At 45.1% G+C, this 27,599-nt stretch overlaps 1 protein-coding gene across 6 annotated transcripts in view; it reads left to right on the top strand.

Moving 5' to 3' along the window:
- TCF3 (transcription factor 3) overlaps window positions 1-27,599 on the top strand; it is a 399,616-nt gene that overhangs the window by 332,959 nt on the left and 39,058 nt on the right. For 4 of the 6 annotated variants that reach the window (XM_063915820.1, XM_063915789.1, XM_063915769.1 and 1 more), the window contains exons 18-20: window positions 18,255-18,414; window positions 18,688-18,926; window positions 24,542-24,684. In XM_063915820.1, the coding sequence (XP_063771890.1) occupies window positions 18,255-18,414; window positions 18,688-18,926; window positions 24,542-24,678 (536 nt within the window). In that variant the 3' untranslated portion in view covers window positions 24,679-24,684. Of the gene's footprint in view, window positions 1-18,254; window positions 18,415-18,687; window positions 18,927-22,937; window positions 23,177-24,541; window positions 24,685-27,599 lie in introns of all 6 variants that reach the window. The other 2 variants (XM_063915799.1, XM_063915809.1) reach the window with 2 other exon arrangements.

Raw genomic sequence — 27,599 nt, 5'->3', positions numbered from 1 at the left:
GTGGTCAGGTGATGCGGATTCAAAACGGCATATGGAAGTTTTGCCGTATAAAGGGGAGGAGTTATTTGGAGTCGGTCTATCAGATTTGGTGGCCACGGCTACAGCCGGGAAATCCACCTTTCTACCTCAAGTCACTCCCCCACAGAAAAAGGCACCGACTTTTCAACCGCAGCCCTTTCGTTCCTTTAAAAATAAGAGAGCAAAGGGCTATTCATATCTGCCACGAGGCAAAGGTCGAGGGAAGAGACAGCAACACGCAGCTCCTTCCCAGGAACAGAAGCCCTCCCCGGCTTCTACAAAAGCCTCAGCATGACGCTGGGGCTCCTCAAGCGGACTCGGGGATGGTGGGCGGTCGTCTCAAAAATTACAGCGCGCAGTGGGCTCACTCGCAGGTAGATCCCTGGATCCTGCAGATAATATCTCAAGGGTACAGGTTGGAATTAGAGACGGATCCACCTCGCCGTTTCCTGAAGTCTGCTTTACCAACGTCCCCCTCCGAAAGGGAGACGGTTTTGGAAGCCTTTCACAAGCTGTACTCTCAGCAGGTGATAGTCAAGGTACCTCTTCTACAACAAGGGAAGGGGTATTATTCCACTCTTTTTGTGGTACCGAAGCCGGATGGCTCGGTAAGGCCTATTCTAAATCTGAAGTCCTTGAACCTGTACATAAAGAAGTTCAAGTTCAAAATGGAGTCACTCAGAGCAGTGATAGCGAACCTGGAAGAGGGGGACTTTATGGTATCCTTGGACATCAAGGATGCGTATCTCCACGTTCCAATTTACCCCTCACACCAGGGGTACCTCAGGTTCGTTGTACAAAACTGTCACTATCAGTTTCAGACGCTGCCGTTCGGATTGTCCACGGCACCTCGGATCTTTACAAAGGTAATGGCCGAGATGATGATTCTTCTTCGAAGAAAAGGCGTATTAATTATCCCATACTTGGACGATCTCCTAATAAGGGCGAGGTCCAGAGAACAGCTAGAGATGGGATTAGCACTGTCTCAAGAAGTGCTAAAACAGCACGGGTGGATTCTGAATATTCCAAAATCCCAGTTAATGCCGACAACTCGTCTGCTGTTCCTAGGGATGATTCTGGACACGGTTCAGAAAAAGGTTTTTCTCCCGGAGGAAAAAGCCAAGGAGTTATCCGAGCTTGTCAGGAACCTCCTAAAACCAGGAAAGGTGTCTGTACATCAATGCACAAGAGTCCTGGGAAAAATGGTAGTTTCTTACGAAGCAATTCCATTCGGCAGATTCCACGCAAGAATTTTCCAAAGGGATCTGTTGGACAAATGGTCAGGGTCGCATCTTCAGATGCACCTACGGATAACCCTGTCTCCAAGGACAAGGGTGTCTCTTCTGTGGTGGTTGCAGAGTCCTCATCTATTGGAGGGCCGCAGATTCGGCATACAGGATTGGATCCTGGTGACCACGGACGCCAGCCTGAGAGGCTGGGGAGCAGTCACACAAGGAAGAAACTTCCAGGGAGTATGGACGAGCCTGGAAACGTCTCTTCACATAAACATTCTGGAACTAAGAGCAATATACAATGCTCTAAGCCAGGCAGAACCTCTGCTTCAGGGAAAACCGGTGTTGATCCAGTCGGACAACATCACGGCAGTCGCCCATGTGAACAGACAGGGCGGCACAAGAAGCAGGAGTGCAATGGCAGAAGCTGCAAGGATTCTTCGCTGGGCAGAGAATCATGTGATAGCGCTATCAGCAGTGTTCATCCCGGGAGTGGACAACTGGGAAGCAGACTTCCTCAGCAGACACGATCTTCACCCGGGAGAGTGGGGACTTCATCCAGAAGTCTTCCACATGCTGGTAACCCGTTGGGAAAGACCAATGGTGGACATGATGGCGTCTCGCCTCAACAAAAAACTGGACAGGTATTGCGCCAGGTCAAGAGATCCGCAGGCAATAGCTGTGGACGCGCTGGTAACGCCTTGGGTGTACCAGTCGGTGTATGTGTTTCCTCCTCTGCCTCTCATACCAAAAGTATTGAGAATTATACGGCAAAGAGGCGTAAGAACGATACTAGTGGTTCCGGATTGGCCAAGAAGGACTTGGTACCCGGAACTTCAAGAGATGATCACGGAAGATCCGTGGCCTCTACCTCTAAGGAGGGACTTGCTTCAGCAGGGTCCCTGTCTGTTTCAAGACTTACCGCGGCTGCGTTTGACGGCATGGCGGTTGAACGCCGGATCCTAATGGAAAAAGGCATGCCGGAAGAAGTCATTCCTACTTTGATTAAAGCAAGGAAAGAAGTAACCGTGCAACATTATCACCGAATTTGGCGAAAATATGTTGCGTGGTGCGAAGATCGGAGTGCTCCGACGGAGGAATTTCAACTGGGTCGATTCCTACATTTCCTGCAATCAGGATTGTCTATGGGTCTCAAATTGGGATCTATTAAGGTTCAAATTTCGGCCCTGTCGATTTTCTTTCAAAAAGAATTGGCTTCAGTCCCTGAAGTCCAGACCTTTGTGAAGGGAGTACTGCATATACAGCCTCCTGTGGTGCCTCCAGTGGCACCGTGGGATCTCAATGTAATTTTGGGTTTTCTAAAATCTCATTGGTTTGAACCACTAAATAAGGTGGATTTGAAATATCTCACTTGGAAAGTGACCATGCTTCTAGCCCTGGCTTCTGCCAGGAGAGTGTCAGAATTGGCAGCTTTATCTTACAAAAGCCCATATCTGATTTTCCATTCGGACAGGGCAGAACTGCGGACTCGTCCGCATTTTCTCCCTAAGGTGGTGTCAGCATTTCATCTGAACCAGCCTATTGTAGTGCCTGCGGCTACAAGTGACTTGGAGGACTCCAAGTTACTGGACGTTGTCAGAGCATTAAAAATATATATTGCAAGAACAGCTGGAGTCAGAAAATCTGACTCGTTGTTTATATTGTATGCACCCAACAAGATGGGTGCTCCTGCGTCTAAGCAGACGATTGCTCGTTGGATCTGTAGCACAATCCAACTGGCACATTCTGTGGCAGGCCTGCCACAGCCTAAATCTGTAAAGGCCCACTCCACAAGGAAGGTGGGCTCATCTTGGGCGGCTGCCCGAGGGGTCTCGGCATTACAACTTTGCCGAGCAGCTACGTGGTCAGGGGAGAACACGTTTGTAAAATTTTACAAATTTGATACTCTGGCTAAGGAGGACCTGGAGTTCTCTCATTCGGTGCTGCAGAGTCATCCGCACTCTCCCGCCCGTTTGGGAGCTTTGGTATAATCCCCATGGTCCTTTCAGGAACCCCAGCATCCACTAGGACGATAGAGAAAATAAGATTTTACTTACCGATAAATCTATTTCTCGGAGTCCGTAGTGGATGCTGGGCGCCCATCCCAAGTGCGGATTATCTGCATAAATTGTACATAGTTATTGTTAACTTATTCGGGTTATTGTTGTAGGAAGCCATCTTTCAGAGGCTCCGCTGTTATCATACTGTTAACTGGGTTTAGATCACAAGTTGTACGGTGTGATTGGTGTGGCTGGTATGAGTCTTACCCGGGATTCAAAATCCTCCCTTATTGTGTACGCTCGTCCGGGCACAGTACCTAACTGGAGTCTGGAGGAGGGTCATAGGGGGAGGAGCCAGTGCACACCACCTGATCGGAAAAAGCTTTACTTTTTGTGCCCTGTCTCCTGCGGAGCCGCTATTCCCCATGGTCCTTTCAGGAACCCCAGCATCCACTACGGACTCCGAGAAATAGATTTATCGGTAAGTAAAATCTTATTTTCTCGTAGTCCGTAGAGGATGCTGTGGTCCATTTAGTACCATGAGGTATAGACTGGTCCTTTGGGAGCCACTGGCACTTTAAGAGTTTAATAGTGTGGGCTGGCCCCTCCCTCTATGCCCCTCCTACCAGACTCAGTCTAGAAGCTGCCCGAGGAGACGGACATACTTTGAGAGAAGGAAATACACAGATAGTGGTGAGATTCACACCAGCTCACACATAACAAAAAAGGAAAGCCAAGCTAACCAACTTGGAACAATTCAGCAACGGCTGAAATAACAATACTGAACCAAGTAATAAAAGCAGGAATACGAAGCACTGGGCGGGTTCCCAGCATCCTCTACGGACTACGAGAAAAGGATTTACCGGTAGGTAGTTAAAATCCTATTTTCTCTTACGTCCTAGAGGACGCTGGGGTCCATTTAGTACCATGGGGATGTAACAAAGCTCCCAGTATGGGAGGGAGAGTGCTGAGGTTCCTGCAGAACAGATTGACCAAACTTTAGGTCCTAAGAGGCCAAAGTATTGAACTTGTAGAAGTTAGCAAACGTGTTCAACCCAGACCAAGTAGCTGCTCGGCAAAGCTGTAAAGCCGAGAAACCCCGGGCAGCCGCCCAGGATGAACCCACCTTACGAGTAGATTTTGGACACGGCAAGCCTGCCGTACAATAAGCATGCTGGATAGTAAACCTGATCCAACGAGAAATCGTCTGCTTAGAAGCAGGACACCCAACCTTGTTGGGATCATAAAGGACGAATAAAGCGTCCGACTTCCTGTGAAGAGAAGTTCTCTTCACATAAATTTTCAAAGCCCTCACCACATCCAAGGACTTTGAGGTAATTGAGGAGTCAGTAGCCACTGGCACCACAATAGGTTGGTTGATATGAAAAGCTGACAACCTTTGGAAGAAACTGCTGACACATTCTGAGCTCAGCCCTATCTTCATGGAAAATCAAATAGGGGCTCTTGTATGACAATGCCCCTAATTCTGACACACGTCTTGCAGATGCCAATGCCAACAGTTTGACCGCCTTCCAAGTAAGAAACTTGACGTCCGCCTCCTGCAAAGGTTCGAACCAATCCGATTGCAGAAACTACAGCACCGCATTAAGATCCCAAGGTGCCGTAGGAGGCACAAAGGGTGGTTGAATGTCTGAACCTTTGAGGGCAGCCAACTGTTTCTGGATGAAAATGGACAAGGCCGAATTCTGGACTTTTATGGAGCCCAAGCGTAGGCCCACATCCACACCTGCTTGCAGAAAGAGGAGAAACCATCCCAGTTGAAACCCTACCGTTGGAAACTTCTTGGATTCACACCAAGACACACATACTTTTTCCAAATCCGATGGTAATGTGTAGACGTAACTCCCTTCCTAGCTTGTATTGGGGTAGGAATTACCTTTTTCGGAATGCCATTCTGAGCTAAGATCTGGCGTTCAACCTCCATGCCGTTAAACGTAGCCACGGTAACGTCCCCTGTGGCAGAAGGTCCTCGCGGAGAGGAAGAGACCTCGGATCCTCCAGGAGTAATTCCAAAAGATCTGCGTTCCAAGCCCTTCTTGGCCAGTCCGGAGCAATGATGATCGCCTGAACTCTTGTTCTTTTTATTTTCTTTGAGAATCCTTGGGATGATTGGAAGTGGAGGGAACACATACACCGACTGGAACACCCACGGAGTTACCAGAGCGTACACCGCCACTGCCTGTGGGTCTCTCAACCTGGAACAGTACCTCCGAAGCTTCTTGATGAGACGAGAGGCCATCATGTCTACTTGAGGTACACCCCATCGGCTTGTCACCTCTACGAACACCTCCGGATGGAGGCCCCATTCTCCTGGATGGAGATCATGTCTGCTGAGGAAGTCCGCTTCCCAGTTGTCCACTCCCGGAATGAAGATTGCTGCTAGCGCCACTGCGTGCTTTTCTGCCCAGAGGATGATTCTTGTTACCTCTGACATTGCCTCTCTGCTCTTCGTTCCGCCCTGACGGTTTATGTAAGACACTGCTGTGACATTGTCCGACTGGACCTGTATGGCCCGATCTTGCAGAAGATGTGCCACTTGTAGAAGGCCGTTGTATATGGCCCTTAGTTCTAGAATGTTTATCGGAAGTATGGACTCCAGACTTGACCACTTTCCTTGGAACTTTTCCCCTTGGGTGACCGCTCCCCAGCCTCTGAGACTTGCATCCGTGGTTAGAAGGATCCAATTCTGAATCCCGAACCTGTGGCCTTCGAGTAGGTGAGACGTTTGCAGTCACCAGATGAGCGAAATTCTGACTTTCAGCGACAGGCGTATCCGCTGGTGCATGTGAAGGTGTTATCCCAACCATTTGTCTAGGAGCTCTAGCTGGAATGACCGTGCATGGAACCTTCCATACTAAAGAACCTCGTAAGAGGCTACCATCTTCCCCAGAAGGCGAATGCACTGATGAACCGAAACCTGTGCTGGCTTCAGGACATCCCGTACCATTAGAAACATAGAATTTGACGGCAGATAAGAACCACTTGGCCCATCTAGTCTGCCCTTCTTTTTTTTTTTTTTTTTTAACCATATGTTTATCTCAAAACTTATTTGATCCTTATTTCTTTGTAAGGATATCATTGTCTATCCCATGCATGTTTAACTTGCTCTACTGTCTTAGCCTCTGCCACCTCTGATGGGAGGCTATTCCACTTGTCCACTACCCTTTCTGTGAAGTAATTTTTCCTCATATTTCTCCTGAACCTCCCCCCCTCCAGTCTCAGTGCATGTCCTCGTGTCCTATTGCTTCTCTTCATATGAAGAATGTTTCCCTCCTGGACTTTGTTAAAACCCTTGATATATTTGAAAGTTTCTATCATGTTCCCCATTTCCCTTCTCTGCTCCATTTCTACCATTGATTGGATCACCAACGCTTTCTCCAATGGTAGAAACACCCTCTGCACTTCCGTGTCGAGTATCATCCCCAGGAAGGGCAGTCTCCTTGCCGGCTCCAAATGTGACTTTGGAAGGTTCAGTATCCACCCATGATCCTGGAGTAGTCTGGTTGAGAGAGCAATACTCCACAACAACCTCTCCCTGAACGATGCTTTTATCAGCAGATCGTCCAGATAAGGAATTATGTTCACTGCTGGTCTGCGGAGGAGTAGCATCATCTCTGCCATAACCTTGGTGAACACCCTCGGAGCTGTGGAGAGACCAAAAGGCAGTGCCTGTAACTGATAGTGACAATCCATCAGCGCAAATCTTAGATAAGCCTGGTGAGGCGGCCAGATCGGAATGTGAAGGTATGCATCCTTGATATTGAGGGATACTAGGATTTCCCCCTCCTCCAGACCTGAGATCACCGCTCTCAGAGACTCCATCTTGAATTTGATTTCCTTAATTAGGGGTTCAATGACTTTAGGTTTAAAATCGGCCTTACCGAACCATCCTGTTTCGGCACCACAAACAGGTTTGAGTAATAACCCTTGTGGTGTAGGTGAGGTGGAACTGGGACAATAACATCTGTTTGGACCAATTTTTGAATGGCTTCCTGTAGGATAGCACTTTCTGTCTGCGAAACTGGTAAGCCTGATTTGAAGAATCTGTGAGGTGGGAGTTCCTGAAACTCCAGTCTGTAGCCCTGGGTAACAATGTCTGTCACCCAGGGGTCTAGGCCTGATGACGCCCAGATGTGACTGAAATTTTTTAGTCTCGCTCCCACCTGCCCCATCTCCAGGCTGGGATGTCCACCGTCATGCTGAAGATTTTGAGGAAACAGAACCTAGTTTCTGTTCCTGAGAACCTGTTGGTGCAGGTTTTTTGGATTTTCCCGGACCACCCCTAAAGAAGGTGGAAGGGGATTTGGATTTTTTTAATTTTGCGGTCCGAAAGGACTGCAGTGTAGACGTAGGATAAGATTTCCTAGTTGGTGGAGCTGCTGAGGGGAGAAAGGTTGACTTACCCGCAGTTTCCATGGAAATCCACGCTTCCAATGCGTCCCCAAACAGAGCCTGACCTGTGAAGGGTAGGTTCTCAACACTTTTCTTAGATTCTGCATCCGCAGTCCATTGGCGTAGCCAGAGTCCTCTGCGTGCTGAGACCGCCATGGAAGTAGCCTTTGCATTCAGCATTCCGAGGTCTTTCATGACCTCCACCATGAACCCAGCAGAATCCTGTATGTGACGCAAAAACAAATCAATGTTACTCCTATCCATAATATCTAAGCCTCTAGTAATGTGCCTGACCACTTTACTATGGCTTTAGAAATCCACGCACAAGCAATAGTGAGCCTTAAAGCCACACCTGTAGCTGTGTGTAGAGATTTGAGCGTAGTCTCAATCTTGCGGTCAGACGGCTCTTTTAGGGCGGTTGAACCAGGGACAGGTAAAACCACCTTTTTACACAACCTGGATACAGAAGTGTCTACTATAGGTAGGTTTTCCCATTTCTATCATCTTCAGGGAAATGAAAAGCAATGAGAATTCTTTTAGGGATCTGGAATATTTTTCTCTGGGTTTTCCCAGGATTTTTCAAATAAAGTGTTTAGCTCTTTAGAAGCAGGGAAGGTGAGGGAGGATTTCTTATTTTCCGTAAAATAAGATTCCTCTTCCGGCTCAGGTCCCTTCTCAGTAATATGCAAAACATCTCTAATCTTGGGCAAGTGTACGGTTTATAGTGTACATTGGTGGGGTTTATGAGAAAGTAGGAGCTGAATGCTGAAAACCCTCTACAGACTTTCTCATTATGTGACATCCTTGATGAAATATGGGATATTATTCCCCTTAAAGAATCCACCCATGGGGGTTCGGATTTGGAAGGTTGGGAAAGCACATTGCAGTCCTGAGTACATGGGATAGACTCCTCAGGAGTAGGTACACACTCTGCAGCACATGACACAGAGCCCTTAGACATGGTAATGTAGATATATACACACACACATACAGGAAAATGTCAGACACCGTTTCCCCCAGAGTACCTTCAGAGAGTCACAGAGTATAAGGAGCCAGCCACACAGCGCCCCAGTGGACAGTTATTATGATAACAGCCCGGCACAGACTAAATAACCTTAATAGGTTAAAATAAGATTTTACTCACCGGTAAATCTATTTCTCGTAGTCCGTAGTGGATGCTGGGACTCCGTAAGGACCATGGGGATTAGCGGCTCCGCAGGAGACTGGGCACAACTAAAGAAAGCTTTAGGACAGACCTGGCCAACCTGTGGCTCTCCAGATGTTGTGAAACTACACATCCCAGCATGCCCTGCCACAGTTTTAGCATTCTCTAATAGCAAAACTGTGGCAAAGCATGATGGGATTTGTAGTTTTACAACAGCTGGAGAGCCACAGGTTGGCCAAGACTGCTTTAGGACTACCTGGTGTGCACTGGCTCCTCCCACTAAGACCCTCCTCCAGACCTCAGTTAGGATACTGTGCCTGGAAGAGCTGACACAAATAGGAAGGATTTTGAATCCCGGGTAAGACTCATACCAGCCACACCAACCGTATAACTCGTGATACTATACCCAGTTAACAGCATGAAATATAACTGAGCCTCTCAACAGATGGCTCAACAATAACCCTTTAGTTAGGCAATAACTATAAACAAGTATTGCAGACAATCCGCACTTGGGATGGGCGCCCAGCATCCACTACGGACTACGAGAAATAGATTTACCGGTGAGTAAAATCTAATTTTCTCTGACGTACTAAGTGGATGCTGGGACTCCGTAAGGACCATGGGGATTATACCAAAGCTCCCAAACGGGCGGGAGAGTGCGGATGACTCTGCAGCACCGAATGAGCAAACTCTAGGTCCTCCTCAGCCAGGGTATCAAACTTGTAGACTGTTGCAAAAATGTTTGAACCCGACCAAGTAACAGCTCGGCAAAGTTGTAAAGCCGAGACCCCTCGGGCAGCCGCCCAAGAAGAGCCCACTTTCCTCGTGGAATGGGCTTTTACAGATTTAGGGTGCGGCAGTCCAGCCGCAGCATGTGCAAGTTGAATCGTGCTACAGATCCAGCGAGCAATAGTCTGCTTAGAAGCAGGAGCACCCAGCTTGTTGGGTGCATACAGGATAAATAGCGAGTCAGTTTTCCTGACTCCAGCCGTCCTGGAAACATATACTTTTCAGGGCCCTGACTACGTCCAGTAACTTAGAATCCTCCAAGTCCCAAGTAGCCGCAGGCACCACAATAGGTTGGTTCACATGAAAAACTGATACCACCTTAGGAAGGAATTGGGAACGAGTCCTCAATTCCGCCTTATCCATATAAAATACAGATAAGAGCTTTTGTATGACAAAGCTGTCAATTCTGATACACGCCTGGCCGACGCCACGGCCCACAGCATGACCACTTTCCACGTGAGGTATTGTAGCTCCACGGATTTAAGTGGCTCAACCCAATGCGACTTCAGGAAATCCAACACCACGTTGAGATCCCACGGTGCCACTTGAGGCACAAACGGGGGCTGACTATGCAGCACTCCCTTAACAAAAGTCCGAACTTCAGGCAGTCAAGCCAGTTCTATTTTGGAAGAAAATCGATAGAGCCGAAATCTGGACCTTCATGGAACCCAATTTTAGGCCCATAGTCACCTCTGACTGTAGGAAGTGCAGAAATCGACCTAGCTGAAATTTCTCCTTTGGGGCCTTCCTGGCCTCACAGCACGCAACATATTTCCACCATATGCGGTGATAATGGTTTGCGTTCACTTCTTTCCTAGCTTTAAATAGCGTAGGGATAACTTCCTCCGGAATGCCCTTTTCCTTCAGGATCCGGCGTTCAACCGCCATGCCGTCACACGCAGCCGCGGTACGTCTTGGAACAGACAGGCCCCCTGCTGCAGCAGGTCCTGTCTGAGCGGCAGAGGCCATGGGTTCTCTGAGATAATTTCTTGGAGTTCTGGTTACCAAGCTCTTCTTGGCCAACCCGGAACAATGAGTATAGTTCTTACTCCTCTCCTTCTTATTATTCTCATTACCCTGGGTAAGAGAGGCAGAGAAGGGAACACATACACCGACTGGTACACCCACGGTGTTACCAGAGCGTCCACAGCTATCGCCTGAGGGTCCCCTGACCTGGCGCAATATCTTTGTAGCTTTTTGTTGAGGCGGGACGCCATCATGTCCACCTGTGGCCTTTCCCAACGGTGTACAATCATTTGGAAAACTTCTGGATGAAGTCCCCACTCTCCCGGGTGGAGGTCGTGTCTTCTGAGAAAGTCTGCTTCTCAGTTGTCCACTCCGGGAATGAACACTGCTGACAGTGCTAACACATGATTTTCCGCCCATCGGAGAGTCCTTGTGGCTTCTGCCATCGCCATCCTGCTTCTTGTGCCGCCCTGTCGGTTTACATGAGCGACCGCCGTGATGTTGTCTGACTGGATCAGCACCGGCCGGTGTTGAAGCAGGGGTCTAGCCTGACTTAGGGCATTGTAAATGGCCCTTAGTTCCAGAATATTTATGTGTAGGGAAGTCTCCTGACTTTTCCATAGCCTTGGAAGTTTCTTCCCTGTGTGACTGCCCCCCAGCCTCGAAGGCTGGCATCCGTGGTCACCAGGACCCAGTCCTGTATGCCGAATCTGCGGCCCCCTAGAAGATGAGCACTCTGCAGCCACCACAACAGCGACACCCTGGCCCTTGGAGACAGGGTTATCCTCCGATGCATCTGAAGATGCGACCCGGACCACTTGTCCAACAGATCCCACTGGAAAATCCTTGCATGGGACCTGGCGAATGGAATTTCTTCGTAAGAAGCTACCATCCTTCCCAGGGCTCGCGTGCATTGATGCACCGACACCTGTATACGTATTAGGAGGTCTCTGTCTAGAGACGACAACTCCTTGGACTTCTCCTCCGGGAGAAACCCTTTTTATCCTGTTCTGTGTCCAGAACCATACCCAGGAACAGTAGACGCGTCGTAGGAACCAGCTGCGACTTTGGAATATTCAGAATCCAGCCGTGCTGTTGTAGCACTTCCCGAGATAGTGCTACTCCGCCGAACAACTGCTCCCTGGACCTCGCCTTTATAAGGAGATCGTCCAAGTACGGGATAATTATTTCGGCCATTACCTTGGTAAATACCTCTGTGCCGGGGACAGACCAACGGCAACGTCTGGAATTGGTAATGACAATCCTGTACCACAATTTTGAGGTACTCCTGGTGAAGAGGGTAAATAGGGACATGCAGGTAAGCATCCTTGATGTCCAGTGATAAAATGAAATTCTCCAGGCTTGCAATAATCGCCCTGAGCGATTCCATTTTGAACTTGAACCTTCGTATATAAGTGTTCAAGGCTTTCAATTTTAGAATGGGTCTCACCGAACCGTCTGGTTTCGGTACCACAACATTTTTGGAATAGTAACCCCGGCCTTGTTGAAGGAGGGGTACCTTGATTTCACCTGCTGAAAGTACAGCTTGTGAATTGCCGCCAGTACTACCTTTCTCCGAGGGCAGCAGGCAAGGCTGATGTGAGGTAACGGCGAGGGGGAGTCGCCTCGAACTCCAGCCTGTATCCCTGTGATACTATTTGCAGAACCTAGGGATCCACCTGTGGGCAAGCCCACTGGTCCCTGAAGTTCCCGAGACGCGCCCCTACCGCACCTGTCTCCACCTGTGGAGCCCCAACGTCATGCGGTGGACTCAGAGGAAGCGGGGGAAGATTTTTGATCCTGGGAACTGGCTGCTGGTGCAGCTTTTTCCTTCTTCCCTTGTCTCTGTGCAGAAAGGAAGTGCCTTTGACCCGCTTGCTTTTCTGAAGCCGAAAGGACTGTACCTGAAAATACAGTGCTTTCTTAGGCTGTGAGGAAACCTGAGGTAAAAATTTTCTTCCCAGCTGTTGCTGTGGATACGAGGTCCCAGAGACCATCCCCAAACAATTCCTCACCCTTATAAGGCAGAATCTCCATGTGCCTTTTATAGGCAGCATCACCTGTCCACTGCCGGGTTTCTAATACCCTCCTGGCAGAATGGACATTGGATTAATTCTGGATGCCAGCCGGCAAATATCCCTCTGTGCATCCTTTATATCTAAGACGACGTCTTTAATATGCTCTATGTTAGCAAACTATTATCCCTGTCTTAGAGTATTAATATTATCTGACTGGGTATCAGACCACGCTGCAGCAGCACTATTTATGCTGAGGCAATTGCAGGTCTCAGTATATAACCTGAGTGTGTATATACAGACTTCAGGATAGCCTCCTGCTTTTTATCAGCAGGCTCCTTCAAGGTGGCCGTATCCTAAGACGGCAGTGCCACCTTTTTTGACAAACGTGTGAGCGCCTTATCCACCCTAAGGGATATCTCCCAACGTGACCTATCCTCTGGCGGGAAAGGGTACGCCATCAGTAACTTTTTAGAAATTACCAGTTTCTTATCGGGGGAACCCACGCTACTTTACACACTTCATTCATTCATCTGATGGGGGAACAAAACACTGGCTGCTTTTTCTCCCCAAAAATAAAACCCCTTTTATGTGGTACTTGGGTTCATGTCAGAAATGCGTAACACATTTTTCATTGCCGAGATCATGTAACGGATGTTCCTAGTGGATTGTGTATATGTCTCAACCTCGTCGACACTGGAGTCAGACTCCGTGTCGACATCTGTGTCTGCCATCTGAGGTAACGGGCGCTTTTTTGAGCCCCTGATGGCCTTTGAGACGCCTGGGCAGGCGCGGGCTGAGAAGCCGGCTGTCCCACAGCTGTTTTACGTCATCCAGCCTTCTATGTAAGGAGTTGACATTGTCGGTTAATACCTCCACCTATCCATCCACTCTGGTGTCGGCCCCACAGGGGGCGACATCCCATTTATCGGCCTCTGCTCCACCTCCACGTAACCTTCCTCATCCCACATGTCGACACAGCCGTACCGACACACAGCACACACACAGGGAATGCTCTGACTGAGGACAGGACCCCACAAAGTCCTTTGGGGAGACAGAGAGAGAGTATGCCAGCACACACCAGAGCGCTATATAATGCAGGGATTAACACTATAACTGAGTGATTTTTCCCCCAATAGCTGCTTGTATAAACAATATTGCGCCTAAATTTAGTGCCCCCCCTCTCTTTTTAACCCTTTGAGCCTGAAAACTACAGGGGAGAGCCTGGGGAGCTGTCTTCCAGCTGCACTGTGAAGAGAAAATGGCGCCAGTGTGCTCAGGGAGATAGCTCCGCCCCTTTTTTGCGGACTTTTCTCCCGCTTTTTTATGGATTCTGGCAGGGGTATTTATCACATATATAGCCTCTGGGGCTATATATTGTGATATATTAGCCAGCCAAGGTGTTTTTATTGCTGCTCAGGGTGCCCCCCCCCCCAGCGCCCTGCACCCTCAGTGACCGGAGTGTGAAGTGTGTATGAGGAGCAATGGCGCACAGCTGCAGTGCTGTGCGCTACCTTGGTGAAGACTGAAGTCTTCTGCCGCCGATTTTCCGGACTCTTCTTGCTTCTGGCTCTGTAAGGGGGCCGGCGGCGCGGCTCCGGGACCGAACATCAATGGCCGGTTCCATGCGGTCGATCCCTCTGGAGCTCACCAGTTAGGTAGGTTCCCTTCTTCTCCCCTTAGTACCTCGCTGCAGTGAGTCTGTTGCCAGCAGATCTCACTGTAAAATAAAAAACCTAAAATATACTTTCTTTCTAGGAGCTCAGGAGAGCCCCTAGTGTGCATCCAGCTCAGCCGGACACAAGAATCTAACTAACTGAGGTCTGGAGGAGGGTCTTAGTGGGAGGAGCCAGTGCACACCAGGTAGTCCTAAAGCTTTCTTTAGTTGTGCTCAGTCTCCTGCGGAGCCGCTAATCCCCATGGTCCTTACGGAGTCCCAGCATCCACTTAGGACGTCAGAGAAATAGCACTAACTGCACTCTCCCCCCCTGTCTATAACACCCTGGTACAGCAGTAACTAGAGTTATGTGGAGGGTCAGCGCTCCCTGTCAGCGTGTTTCAGCGTTCTGCAGGGAGAAAATGACGCTGGTGAGTGCTGGATCCGCTCTGAGGAGAAGCCCCGCCCCCTGTAATGGCGCGCGGCTTTCCGCACACTATGATTATACTGGCCTGAGGTTTTTAGTGCGAACAGCGGGATTAGCCCCTGCTAGCTGCATTACCAGTGTTAGGGTGATCGCGCTGGCCCAGTTCGCCCCTCAGTCGCGTCTACATAGATATGTTGCTGAGCCTTCATGGAGTGCAGCCTGACGGAGCTGCGCTCCCACCCTTGTGCCGCCATTCCTGCCGGCGACCCGCTAACCGTGCCACCGGCGCTGAACTCACCACTCTTCTTTCTTCTGTCTCTGTTATGGGGTGGCGGCCGTGCTGCGGGAGTGAGCGGTCGCCTCGTGGGCTTGCGATTAGCACCCTCAGGAGCTCAGTGTCCTGTCAGCGGAGATAGAGAACCATTAACTTCAAGAGTTGGCTCCTACTCCCTCCTCCCTAAGTCCCACAAAGCAGGGAGGCTGTTGCCAGCAGCCTTCCTGTACCTAACATCTCTTTAAAAAAAAAAAAAAAATAGAAAAACTCCTATGAGCTCCCCTAGCTGTGACCGGCTCCTCCAGGCACATTTTCTAAACCGAGTCTGGTAGGAGGGACATAGAGGAAGGGGCCAGCCCACACTATTAAACTCTTACAGTGCCAGTGGCTCCCAAAGCACACGTCTATACCCCATGGTACTAAATGGACTCCAGCATCCTCTAGGACGTAAGAGAAATTGTGGTTAAAAATATTATATTTACTCTTTACCAATACATATGATACTCTGGGTAACGGAATGGATTTTAGTAGCAAGCTTTCGGACTACTTTGATCTTTATCGTGCATGGCATAAAATACACAGTGAAACAAAGGTCACATAATTATGCAAATCCAGTAAAAAAAAAAATTGTTTTTTTATAATCTGGTTGTTATTGAAGGTTTTTACAATGACATGTAGAAAACAAGAAAAAAACATATACCAATGCATATAAAATACTTGACAACACAGTGAGCGAACACGAGCACAAAATACAGATAGAACGAGTAAAACCAGGAAGTGCATACAATTATTAATGCAAATTAAAAATAAATGAAGTTATTTCAGTGTTGAAGCATAGAGAGAGAATTATAGAAAATGATCAAGTAACGTATATTCAGAGATAAATTTAAATCCGTAGTCCTCAAAATAATAAGGAAGGAAACTGTTAGGAACACTCAGAAACATATCGGTTGGATTTTCATTTATGGTACAGTACATAAAAAAATCATGAGAAATGGTAACGTTGACCAGGGCCACCCATGAGAGAACAGGAGGAGGGTCAGGGGCCATATGCAAATCCAGTATTTAACATCATGCATAACATAAACTATTACACAGATGTATACATCAGTGGACCAACTGAATAAAGTAAGCAAAGAGGCAAATGTTGATTTAAAGTAATATATAGGTGTGTTTAGCTTATTAAAGCTTTGTAAGTTTTTTGTTTTTTTTTAAGTTTGCAGTTATTTATGCTGCTTTTGTGATTTCTTGTTTAATTACACCCTTGCACACGAGGAGTTACTGGAGGGTGTGCGTTTAATACTATGCTCCGCTTCACTTCTTCCAGCTTGTGTTATGCACCAGACTCGTGTCATGATGCGTCCCTGTCCAAAACCTCCCTCTTGTTAATTTCTCACTTTCTTATTAGCTGGCATTATAAAGAGGGGCAATTATATAATTCAATAATTGAAGGCATATTATACAGAATCACAAATTTGCTTAGCTATTTTAATGGTCCTATTCCTGGTTAGGGCAGAGGCGGCCCTAACCAACATGATGACCTAGGCAAGAGTTTGGCTGGTGTCCCCCAGCACCACCGCCAGTTCCACCTCTGAACCTGCACCGCTTTTTCCTTCACCCCTCACCCATAGCAGTCCCCACAATAGTACCCCCAATTTAAATTATGCCACACAGTACTGCAACTTCATTCATATTTTATCATGCGATAGTGTCCCTTGTTCACGTTACATTGCATAGTAGTACTACTTTACCTTATATACATTACTCCTCACAGTAGTGGCCCTTATTCACACACTGAATTGTTCCTTATTCACATTAGACCACACCATATTGCTCTTTATTCACATTAGACCACACAGTAGTGCCCTTTCTATACGTTACACCACACATTAGTGCCCTTTCTATACGTTACAGTAGAGCACCTTATACACATAATGCTGCACGAGTAGTGCCTTTATACACATAGTATCGCACAGTAATGTCCCTCACACATTATGCCGAACATTATTGATGCCCTTATACACATAATGACACACACAGTGCACCTTACACATATGCCACACATTAATGCATTTATACATGACACACACAATGCCCCTTACACATATGCCGAACGCTATTGCACAACCAACCCACCTGCACAGAGCACTCACACGGCCGCTAACACTGTTACTTCTACCTCGACTTGGATACAGATTTGTCCTCGTACATCTTGCCTCAATATGCCATGCAGCAGGAGATGCCTGACATGAGTCAGCTGGCAGCTCCCGGCCAGCTCTGCTAATGTCGGGCACCTTTTTTGCTGAAAATGCGTCTTATTTGCATTGCTATGTGACTAGAACGCACATGCAGCTTCTGCTGATTAAAATGATATGTGGCATGCCTATATGTTGTGTGTGAATATGGCTGTATCTGTATACGAAATTTTACGTTAGTGATTTCCAGGAATACACTGTAACTTAGAATTTTGTATGTAGATACAGCTGCAGTCAAACACAAACTGGGTTCACTACTATATGACGGCGGTCGGGCTCCCGGCGACCAGCATACCGGCGCCGGGAGCCCAACCGCCGGCTTACCGACAGTGTGGCGAGCGCAAATGAGCCCCTTGCGGGCACGGTGGCACACTATTTTATTCTCCCTCCAGGGGGGGGTCGTGGACCCCATGAGGGAGAATAAGTGTCGGTATGCCGGCTGTCGGGATCCCGGCGCCGGTATACTGTGCGCCGGGATCCCGTCAGTCGGCATACTGAAGACCACCCACACAGACTATAGGCATGCCGCATATCATTTTAATCAGCAGAAGCTGCTTGTGCCCCATGGCATTCCAAATGCCCTAGGCATTTGCTTAGTTTGCCTGTGCCAAAGGCCGGGTCTGCTGTATAGTGAGAACAGTATGAAATTGTAAAATCATATTTATTCATATTACAGTATTAATCACCAATTTCACAATTACACTAGCATTTAATAAAAGAAAAACCTCATTTGTCATTAGTTTGCTCTTAATTCACTAATGTCCATTTTTCAATGTTTATTTTTTTACAGTTTTTAAACCTTCATTTTGGTGTTAATTGACCACACCCACATTTTACTTCAGTTTCAAAAACTGGAATTCATGGTGTTAAAACTGATTTACGGTCATTCTTATATGTCCATTGAATAAATAAAATGTGACAACAGCTAATTCTTTCTCTATTTTTGAATTACTTTAGACACAATTCATGTGAGGGTATTCTAGAACAGTCGGCTGCATTACAGTGTTATGAAATATTAAGTCTCTGCTGTTCTGTCTTTGCAGGACTCCCTGGGTTGGGCAGGACAATTGTGTCGTCTGGGGCACCAGAGATTAAAAGGGAAAGTAAAGAGGATGAAGAGAATCGATCATTAGCTGATCTGTCAGACGATGAGAAGAAGGATTCTAAATCCCAGAGAAGCCGGACACGCTGCTCAATCAACAGGTCTCATAAATCTCTGGGTGGGGGGCATGCATCACAGTGATATGGGTGTTGAGGATGTATAGTTTTTGGTTTTTTTATTATTATTTTTCTGAAATGAGGATAACATCTATACCTATACAATAGAGCTTGTGTTGTTGCTCTTTTTTCATACAACTCAAAGTGTAGGGCCACCTTTGTTGTTGAGGGGTGTATTTTGGTGTTATTGTCTTAATAGCCCCCAAGTCTTCCTAGTTTCCATATAGACCTGTCATCCTAACTACCACTCCCCTCTAGTCAAGATGAAGACGATGAGGATGATAACCTTCCCCCAGAGCAAAAAGCTGAACGTGAAAAGGAAAGACGAGTGGCCAACAACGCCAGGGAGCGTCTTCGTGTCAGAGATATCAATGAAGCATTTAAAGAGCTGGGGCGGATGTGTCAGCTGCACCTTAACAGTGAGAAGCCACAGACCAAGCTCCTGATTCTGCACCAGGCCGTTTCTGTCATCCTCAGCTTGGAGCAGCAAGTGCGAGGTGAGTGGGACCCGATGGGAGAGCAGTGGGGCACGGATCTGTCTGTCTCTCCTTCCTTTCTCATCCTCCTTCTGCCCTCCACCCCAGTAATATACATGCAGAGTTACCCCTCCAACTTCAATCTTTTGCTTCTGAACAATACATGTATATTCTCCCGCCCCACTCCCTGCTTGCTAATGTATTGTGATACCCTTTGCTTTGTTTTTTTGGGCCGGCAGGAGGTTTGCTGGGAGCACTGGTATCTTGCATGAACTGCATGGGGAATCATACTCCATCACATTTCCATAGTTTTGCAGCTGCAAATGGACTAGCATGAAGTTCATGGTTAATACAGATGTGACACATTTTAAGTGTTATGGTGCAGCATTTCAGTTTACAGAAATATTTTATACAGTCCTGCTGAGGTTTGACGCAGAATATTTCCCATTTTGAATTAATATAGTGGGGAATATTCATAATAATCCCTGATATTCAATTGCTGGAGTATATGAATGTAAAATGTCAGTATATAAGCAAAAGCTAAAAAAGGTACAAGACACAATTCATAAAAACAGGCCAACAGGTAAATGCATCAGAGAAAGGGTTACTCATGACTGCTGTTCTTAAGAAAGACTGGTAATCGTGGTGTGTGTGTGTGTGTGTGTGTGTGTGTGTGTGTGTGTGTGTGTGTATTTAGGCTGTGCATGCTAAAGCCTGTTCCTCCTCCAGGTAATGCCTTCCTTTCTGTGCAGACTTTCTTTTTTTCAGAATCTATTTTTTTTTTCTTGGTGAGGTGTATGGATGCTTTCTCTGCTATCCCAACCGCTCATTAAGTATAAGCGGGAAAATTTCAGCCTGTGCTTTGCTCTTTGTGTATCAGTTAGTCAATACATAGAAGTTACATTATATTTGTCATTCTCTACGGTGCTTCATCTTCTTTTGCTACCATATCCCTTTCCTACTCCCAAATCTACCACTGCCTATTTTCTCACAGACAGTTCTCCAACCCCTACCTTCTCCAGTCCTTGTCTCATCACATCCCCGTCCAACACACATCCTGTCCCACTGGCTTCGCACTCACTGCTCCTCCAAGACGACAGCTGGGAAATGTGGTACTGGCAGTGCTTCTGTTACATGCTGCATCAGCTCTACTTAAACTTTGTGGCAAACAGAGACCTTTAAACAGAGTTTCAGATTCATATTCCTGTCATTTTTTTATTTTTGTTCGTCATTACACACTTGAGGTGAAAGAAGTCTTCGGCAATATATTAATCGCATAAAGGCTGTACGTCTATTTACGTTTGAGCCATTACTTGGCAAATATTTTTGAAGCGGAGAAAAGGTTATCCACTCTTGTACTAGCGACAAAATGTGCTATTGCCACACCGGGTGCTCACATTTGTTTTTTTGCTCTGGAAGGAATAATAGTAGTAAATATTTAAATGATTGTATTCCCAAGTGGAATATAATGCATTTATTTGCATATATGCTAGGCTGAAACTGGTGGTCTGACATTTCCTAAAGCAAAAGACTGAAAACTTATTTATTCAAATAATCACAATTCTTTTGTATATGATTGTCAGCTACCCTCCATTATCCCAAATATAATATCTCCAAAGCAAAATACATACCTCACTACACATTCAAGACAAGTCTTTTTAAAGCTATTGCTGGAATTCCGTTTTTTTCAACAGTGGGTAAACGTGGGTGACTAATTATTGCATTGGCATATATTGTTCTAAAATCCAGGAGCCCTTTGCACTGTAAAATTTGTTCCTCGGTGTGGTTTCATTGAGGCTATGACTGTGTAGCACTATAAGTGGGATATATTTAGGCTTATATGATTGTAAATTTTAGCACTCATATGTTAGCCATCATTGTATAGTATTAATTCAAATCTAAAAATTTAGCATTAAAATTATTAGCACAGTAATGGGCACCCTGTGATCATCTATGATACACAACGTAACAACATTTTAAACACAAATCTAAAGAGAAGAATGATGCAAGTGTATGGTAATTATTTTAAGTATATAATACTTATTTCAAACTTTTAGAGATTTCTAAAGCAAAAAGTATGATTAAAATTCCCTTAATAGCAGGGAAAAAAGGAAGAATGCAACAATTAAACAGCGTTCAATCTTCATTTTATAACTCTGAAATGTTTCATTGTAGAGTGATGGAAACTAGGTGGTTTAGTTCTACAAAACAAAACACTATATAAAGCGATCCGTTAATACTGTAAGATAATAATATTTGAATATAAGATTCAAACATTCCAGTGGCATATTATGAATTGTGATATTTTATAGGCAGAGCTGTTATAATTTTGTCTATATACAGGCAAAGTGGTTCTAAACTGTTTTGTTAGCACTTCTTATTATTTTTATTATATGTTTGGGCAGGAAGATTTGAAACATTATTTCTAAGAGGAGAGATGCAGAAACTAGAACCGAGATACATTTGCGTATTCCTACTATAAGCAAGTTAGCTCAAATATATATTTTTCACATTTATGAAGAGAAATTCATTAAGCATGTCTTGCAAAAATGACATAGGACTGTGGACTTTGCTTTCACATTATTCTCTTCATGGCAGTTAATGTTCTTGCCGTCCCATATGAATTGGTTGTCGGTATCTACAGAATTGTATTTGTTTAGTTCACCTTGTCTATAGTCCTTATATAGGCAAATATCTGCATTAGAATAGAAAACTTGTGTACATTATTGTGTATTCAGCTACAATTGTAGTGTTTTTACATTCTGAGCTAAATTTCCCTACAAAATTTAAACTGTTCTGCATCCGATTTTGTTTGCACCGTATTGTATCTGTAACAAGATCTGCTTCCTCTCAGTACTGTTGACCATACACTATAATTGCTCACACTTCTGACCACAGGATTGTAATGTAGTCCACAGAATAGGTGAGACATTTTATGCAGTCTCCAAATAAACCAGCCATGAATCCAAAACAGGTCTACAAGAAATCCAATTTGTAGTAACATAAATAAGTGGCAAACTCCCTTTGTTATTGTATCTGGAAGTCTGTCCATAAATGTTGCATACTGGTTACCTGGTAACTCCATCAAAGCAACATATGACAGGAAGACCTATTTCAGCTGATGTGCAAACTATATTTTTGGTCTTTTGTATACGAAGCTTTTTAAAGTACACAGGCCAAATGTGGTCATAAACCCTTATATCGAAATCATTATGCCTGTGTATAGACAATATAACCTGCACTGCTCAAAAGTAGATGCCATTTTGTATGTGTGTGTGTGTATGTATATATATATATATATATATATAATGTATATGTGTGTGTGTGTGTGTGTGTGTTATATATACATGCGCGCGCACACACACACACACACACACACACACACACACACACACACACACACATATATATATATATATATATATATATATATACAGGTTGAGTCTCCCTTATCCAAAATGCTTGGGACCAGAGGTACTTTGGATATGGAATTTTTCCGTATTTTGGAATAATTGCATACCATAGTGAGATATCATGGTGATGGGACCTAAATCTAAGCACAGAATGCATTTATGTTACATATACACCTTATACACACAGCCTGAAGGTCATTTTAGCCAATATTTTTTATAACTTTGTGCATTAAACAAAGTGTGTCTACATTCACACAATTCATTTATGTTTCATATACACCTTATACACACAGCCTGAAGGTAATTTAATACAATATTTTTAATAACTTTGTGTATTAAACAAAGTTTGTGTACATTGAGACATCAAAAAACAAAGGTTTCACTATTTCACTCTCACTCAAAAAAGTCCGTATTTCGGAATATTCCGTATTTCGGAATATATGGATATGGGATACTCAACCTGTGTGTGTGTGTGTGTGTGTGTGTGTATATATATATATATATATATATATATATATACACACACACAATTTCACTTGGCACCCCTGGTAATGAAAGGTTTATTGGGGCCCTGAGCTAACCCTCCCCCGATTTAACCATTCACTTTCCTGGGGTCCAGCAGCGGAGGAAGCAGTAAGGAGGAGGGCAGCACTGTGGAGGAGAAGGACTCAAGAGATCGTGAGAGGAGGATGTCTAACAACGCGCGAGAGAGAGTGCGCGTCCGTGACATCAATGAGGCTTTCAAGGAATTGGGCCGCATGGTGCAGATGCATTTAAAAGCCGACAAAGCTCAGACCAAGCTCATCATCCTACAGCAGGCCGTACAGGTCATAATGAGTCTGGAGCAGCAAGTGCGAGGTATCCTCCACTACAGTCCACAGTATCTATTTTCATTAAATTTCCATTTTTCTTGCACCACTAATTTTATCAGTCTTTTGTCATCTAAATGCTCTTAACACCTACTTTATCACTCAACCCATTTTTTTGTTTCCCTGTTTTACGAGTTGCAGCACATCACACATTGTATGTCATCTGTCATACTATCAGCTTTGATTTTCTCAAGATTGTCATTCTTGGTCTGCCCCTAGACATAGCCACCTATGCTCTTTTGAATTAATTGCTTGTGTTGGCTAAGCAGGGTTTCAGTTGCTGTCATTCCTTGCCTACTGTTACCACACAAAACACATTATTATTTGGCACCCTTCTGCCACCATTAAGAAGCCTCAAGTGGGTCAAAGATTAGGAATAAAACAACCTTCCAGAAGGTTAATTTTAAGAGCCAACTATGTGCCGGGTGTGAGGGATTATACAATGGGTTTTGGAATATGGGTCTTGCATAACATTGCTTGTTAAATTTAAGGTTTAAATACAAATTACACATAATGACCCCCATTTGGCCACTGTGCAGATATTTTACACCACTGCTAGTAACCATTAACCACCTTGCAATGCAAAATGGTGAGACAAGTCTTCCATTTTTATATAAAATTGTTAATGTGTATATTATACTTCACTCTCCCTCGAAATGTGTACACTCTCTTTATCTATCCACAGCATGCACCAACTCTGCTTTTTATTTCATAGGGCTTTCCACCTTTCAGGACACAAACAGTTTTGTCTCTTAAACTGTAATATTTATGTTTAACTTTTTCCTCCCGTCATATACATTTCCCTTGCTCCTATCCATTCACATATGTTGCTTCTTCTATTCTTGCTTTTCCCATAGTAATGTCAGCATTTACTATTTACTCCCTTGTATCGTCTGTTTCTCCGGATACTCTTTGATACTGTTACTGTTTGTCTTTATCCTGTCAACTTGCTGTCATATTGTTTGCTGTGTCATTTTAAATGTCTGAGCTAAGTGTTCCTTTCAATTGTTTGGGGAATGAAAGCAATAAAGGATGAGGTGAGAATGGCGAGTATGAATTTGGTAGCATGAGTTTGTCCCTCTGTATGCATTTGGTAAACTTAATGTAAACTCTTCATGCTTGGTGCCATATGCTGAATTATTTTAGAAAGATAATTAACATACAACATTTATCTCTTTTAATGGCACCATAACAAATACAGTTATGTAGTTACCTGTAAGGGAAAGACCCTTTACAGCTTAATGGAGAATGGTTTCAACGTCTGCATGTTGAGGGTAACCACCATATACCAGCGTGTGATTCTATATGGTACTTTAGACCACTCTTACCAACTACTAACATCCTTGTTTCATAGAACGGAACCTAAACCCCAAGGCTGCCTGTCTGAAGAGGCGTGAAGAGGAAAAAGTATCAGGTGTAGACCCACAGATGGGTCTGTCTGGAGGTCTGCCAGGTCTTGGGGACTCTCATAACCCAGTAGGACATATGTGAAGTGAGGCGAGTAATTTTTACTTGTGCAACACTAACAGATAATTCATAAATCAGTCACTTATAGTACTTGTGCTCTGTGTGAGCCACACTTATTTCTGCAAAAATATTTTTAACTTGCCACAATATCACAATTTTTTATAAAAATCCACAGATAGAAATCTCTTCCAAACAATTTGGTTTCATCAAAAGAGTTTAAATAAGCAACTGTATCCTAAACATGGGTCTAGCAATTGTTCCATATAGATTGTCATTTATATATGAACGTTGCACCCTTCAGTGTTCATACATAACTGAAGCTATCCACTAGAGGTCTCTGTGACCAGCAATTATAGGAGAATTGAATGGAAGGGGATTTATGGGGAGGAACGCATACTCAGAGGTAAAAGTTTCCGCCTTATCACACTGAGTATGCGTAAACACTAACAATGTATATGAAACTTTCATAATAAAATGTGAAATTAAATATATGATCACACATTGAAAGCCATTTCTGTCCGTTAAGATCCACCGGCAGTGGAAGAACAAATTAAAGTTAAGAACACAGGAACAAGCTCCTAGTATAGCAGTGGATTTCATCAAACTGAGTAAATATAGTTATTTGTGGTTTTATTAAAAAAAACAAAGGTTTATGTGAATGTTGGACCACAACTTGTAGAGGCTTCTCATCCCCTTTTTAATGGATGTTGCCTGGAAAAGCAGAAATGACCAAAGGACCGGCCAGTTTAGTGTAGTAATTTAAAGTCTCTATTTCAGGGCTTCCCAATGTCTGTCCTCAAGGCACCCTAATAGCCCAGGTTTTAAGGGTATCCATGCTTGTGCACAGGTGGTATATTCTAACTGACTGAGTTACTAATTAAATCACTTGTGCTTCATCACGGATATCCTTAATAACCTGGTCTGTTAGGGTGCTGTGAGGACCAACTTTGGGAACCACTGCTTTTATTTTATTATTTAAAAAAAAAAAAAGAAGTAGAAAATACTCTTAGAAAAGTGTTTTTTGTTCTAAAGGGTAGAGAAACTGGCTTCATCACTGAAATTGTTTCTAAGCATGTAGATTTGGTTCTAAGGGGTCTATTTAGTAAACTAAAACAAAAACTATTTTTCCAGCAATGATTGACTCGATTCAGACCTGATCGCTGCTGTGCATTTTCTCACAGCGGGTGATTATCGATTGACTGCGTATTCACCGCAATGCGCACAAGCGTCGCCAAACAACAACCGGCATCGCCAAACAGCGACAAGCTGGTGCAAAAATTTCAATTGCAAAGCGATTCACAAGCTGATTCACAAGAAGAGGCAGTTTGTGGGTGGTAACTGACCGTTATTCTGGGAGTGTCAGGGAAAACGCAGGCGTTCCCAAGCATTTTCAGGGAGGGTATGTGACTTCAGCTCCGGACCCGATCAGCCTGTTCTCTTCGCATTGTAGGAGTAAGTCCTGGGCTGTGCATACGTTGGAAAAAACGTTCAATGGTGAGTGTGATGCGAACGGATTTGCAGCTGTTCACTGACTGAGAGACATTTTTAGCACGGTATACACATGTGATCGCACACTTTCACAGGCAAATTTACACTACCCTTGGGTGGTGACTGTCTAATTGCAGGACAGCAAAATTAGCAGCACAGCGATTAGGTCTAAATTAGGCGCTTAGTGTTTATTCTATGTATGTATGTATGTATGTATGTATTATATATTTTTCTCTAAAATGCATAAGGGATACTGGGATTCACTTAGTACGATAGGAGTATAGATGGGGGTCCAAAGGAGCCGTGCACTTTAAATTTCTGGGTGTGCTGGCTCCTCTCATCTATGTCCCCTCCCATAGGCAGTTTAGAAATATGTGCCCTCAGGAGAGGATGCACACTCTGGAGCTCCAGAGGAGTTTTTCTTCAGCTTATTTTAAACTTTGTTATTTTCGGTATACTGTTTGGGCAGCAGTATACCTGCACCATGGTAGTTAGGGGGGGACGGGACAGTTACCGGTCTCTTAATACGTCCGAGCCACTTTCCCACTGCAGGACCACCATCCTGATAGGTTGTTGGTACCGCAGGGCATTGCACCTTGACGAACGCATTCGCAGCACGCCGCATAACCCTAACAAAGCCTGAAGGTGAGAAGAGTGGTGAGTACAAAACGGGCGCCCCGCCAGGGGGGTCCCAGGTTCTTGGTGCGGCACAATGCAGGGGTGGCATACGGAACCCTCCCTGGGGGTATCCGCTTTAGTTCCCCTATGTACTCTGGCAGCGGTAGTCAAAACTAGCATGTGATGTTTTACACTGTATAGGAGACATTGCCAGTATAAATATCTACTTTGCTCCGGCGCCATTACAGGGGGAGGAGCTTCCTCAGAGCGGGACCAGCGACGGTTTGCGCCTTCCTCTGCTTCCAGCTGCAGCTGCAAGGACACACAGCTCCTCCAGACACTCACAGATACTCGGGAAACAGGTACAGGCGTGTAAATAAGGGGGAGAGCCGCTATTGCACACTGTATAGTGTCCAGAAAAGGACAATAATTTCTGTGTTCCACTGTGATATATGTATAGATACAGCTTGCAGTCTCACTGAGCCTGACAAGCTTGGGTGTGCTGTCCCTCTCTCATTCTACTGTATGTCTCCTCCTCACATACAGTAAGACAGGCTTGCTATTGTAATTCTTGTCTATGTGTGGGAGTGTTGTCTACCGCAAACATGGTCAAACACCAATTATGCAGTGTATGTCATTCCAGATTCTCTCCCTCTACGGTTGCTTCCCTATCATGTGAACAATGCAGTCAGTCCTCCCTGGTTAGTGAGGAGGCTGAGGGGGGGGGTCAGGAGCCATCCTGGCTCGGTGCCATAAAAACTATTATGGCAAATATGTCATCCCAGCTCATTGCTAATACTCAGAAAACACAACAGCTGCAGCAGGCTGTCGCAGTCCTA

The sequence above is a fragment of the Pseudophryne corroboree genome, chromosome 1 (assembly GCF_028390025.1).
Source record: "Pseudophryne corroboree isolate aPseCor3 chromosome 1, aPseCor3.hap2, whole genome shotgun sequence".
NCBI classification, from domain to species: domain Eukaryota; kingdom Metazoa; phylum Chordata; class Amphibia; order Anura; family Myobatrachidae; genus Pseudophryne; species Pseudophryne corroboree.
Note: the sequence above shows the minus strand (reverse complement) of the source record. Positions and strands in the feature narration are given on the sequence as shown.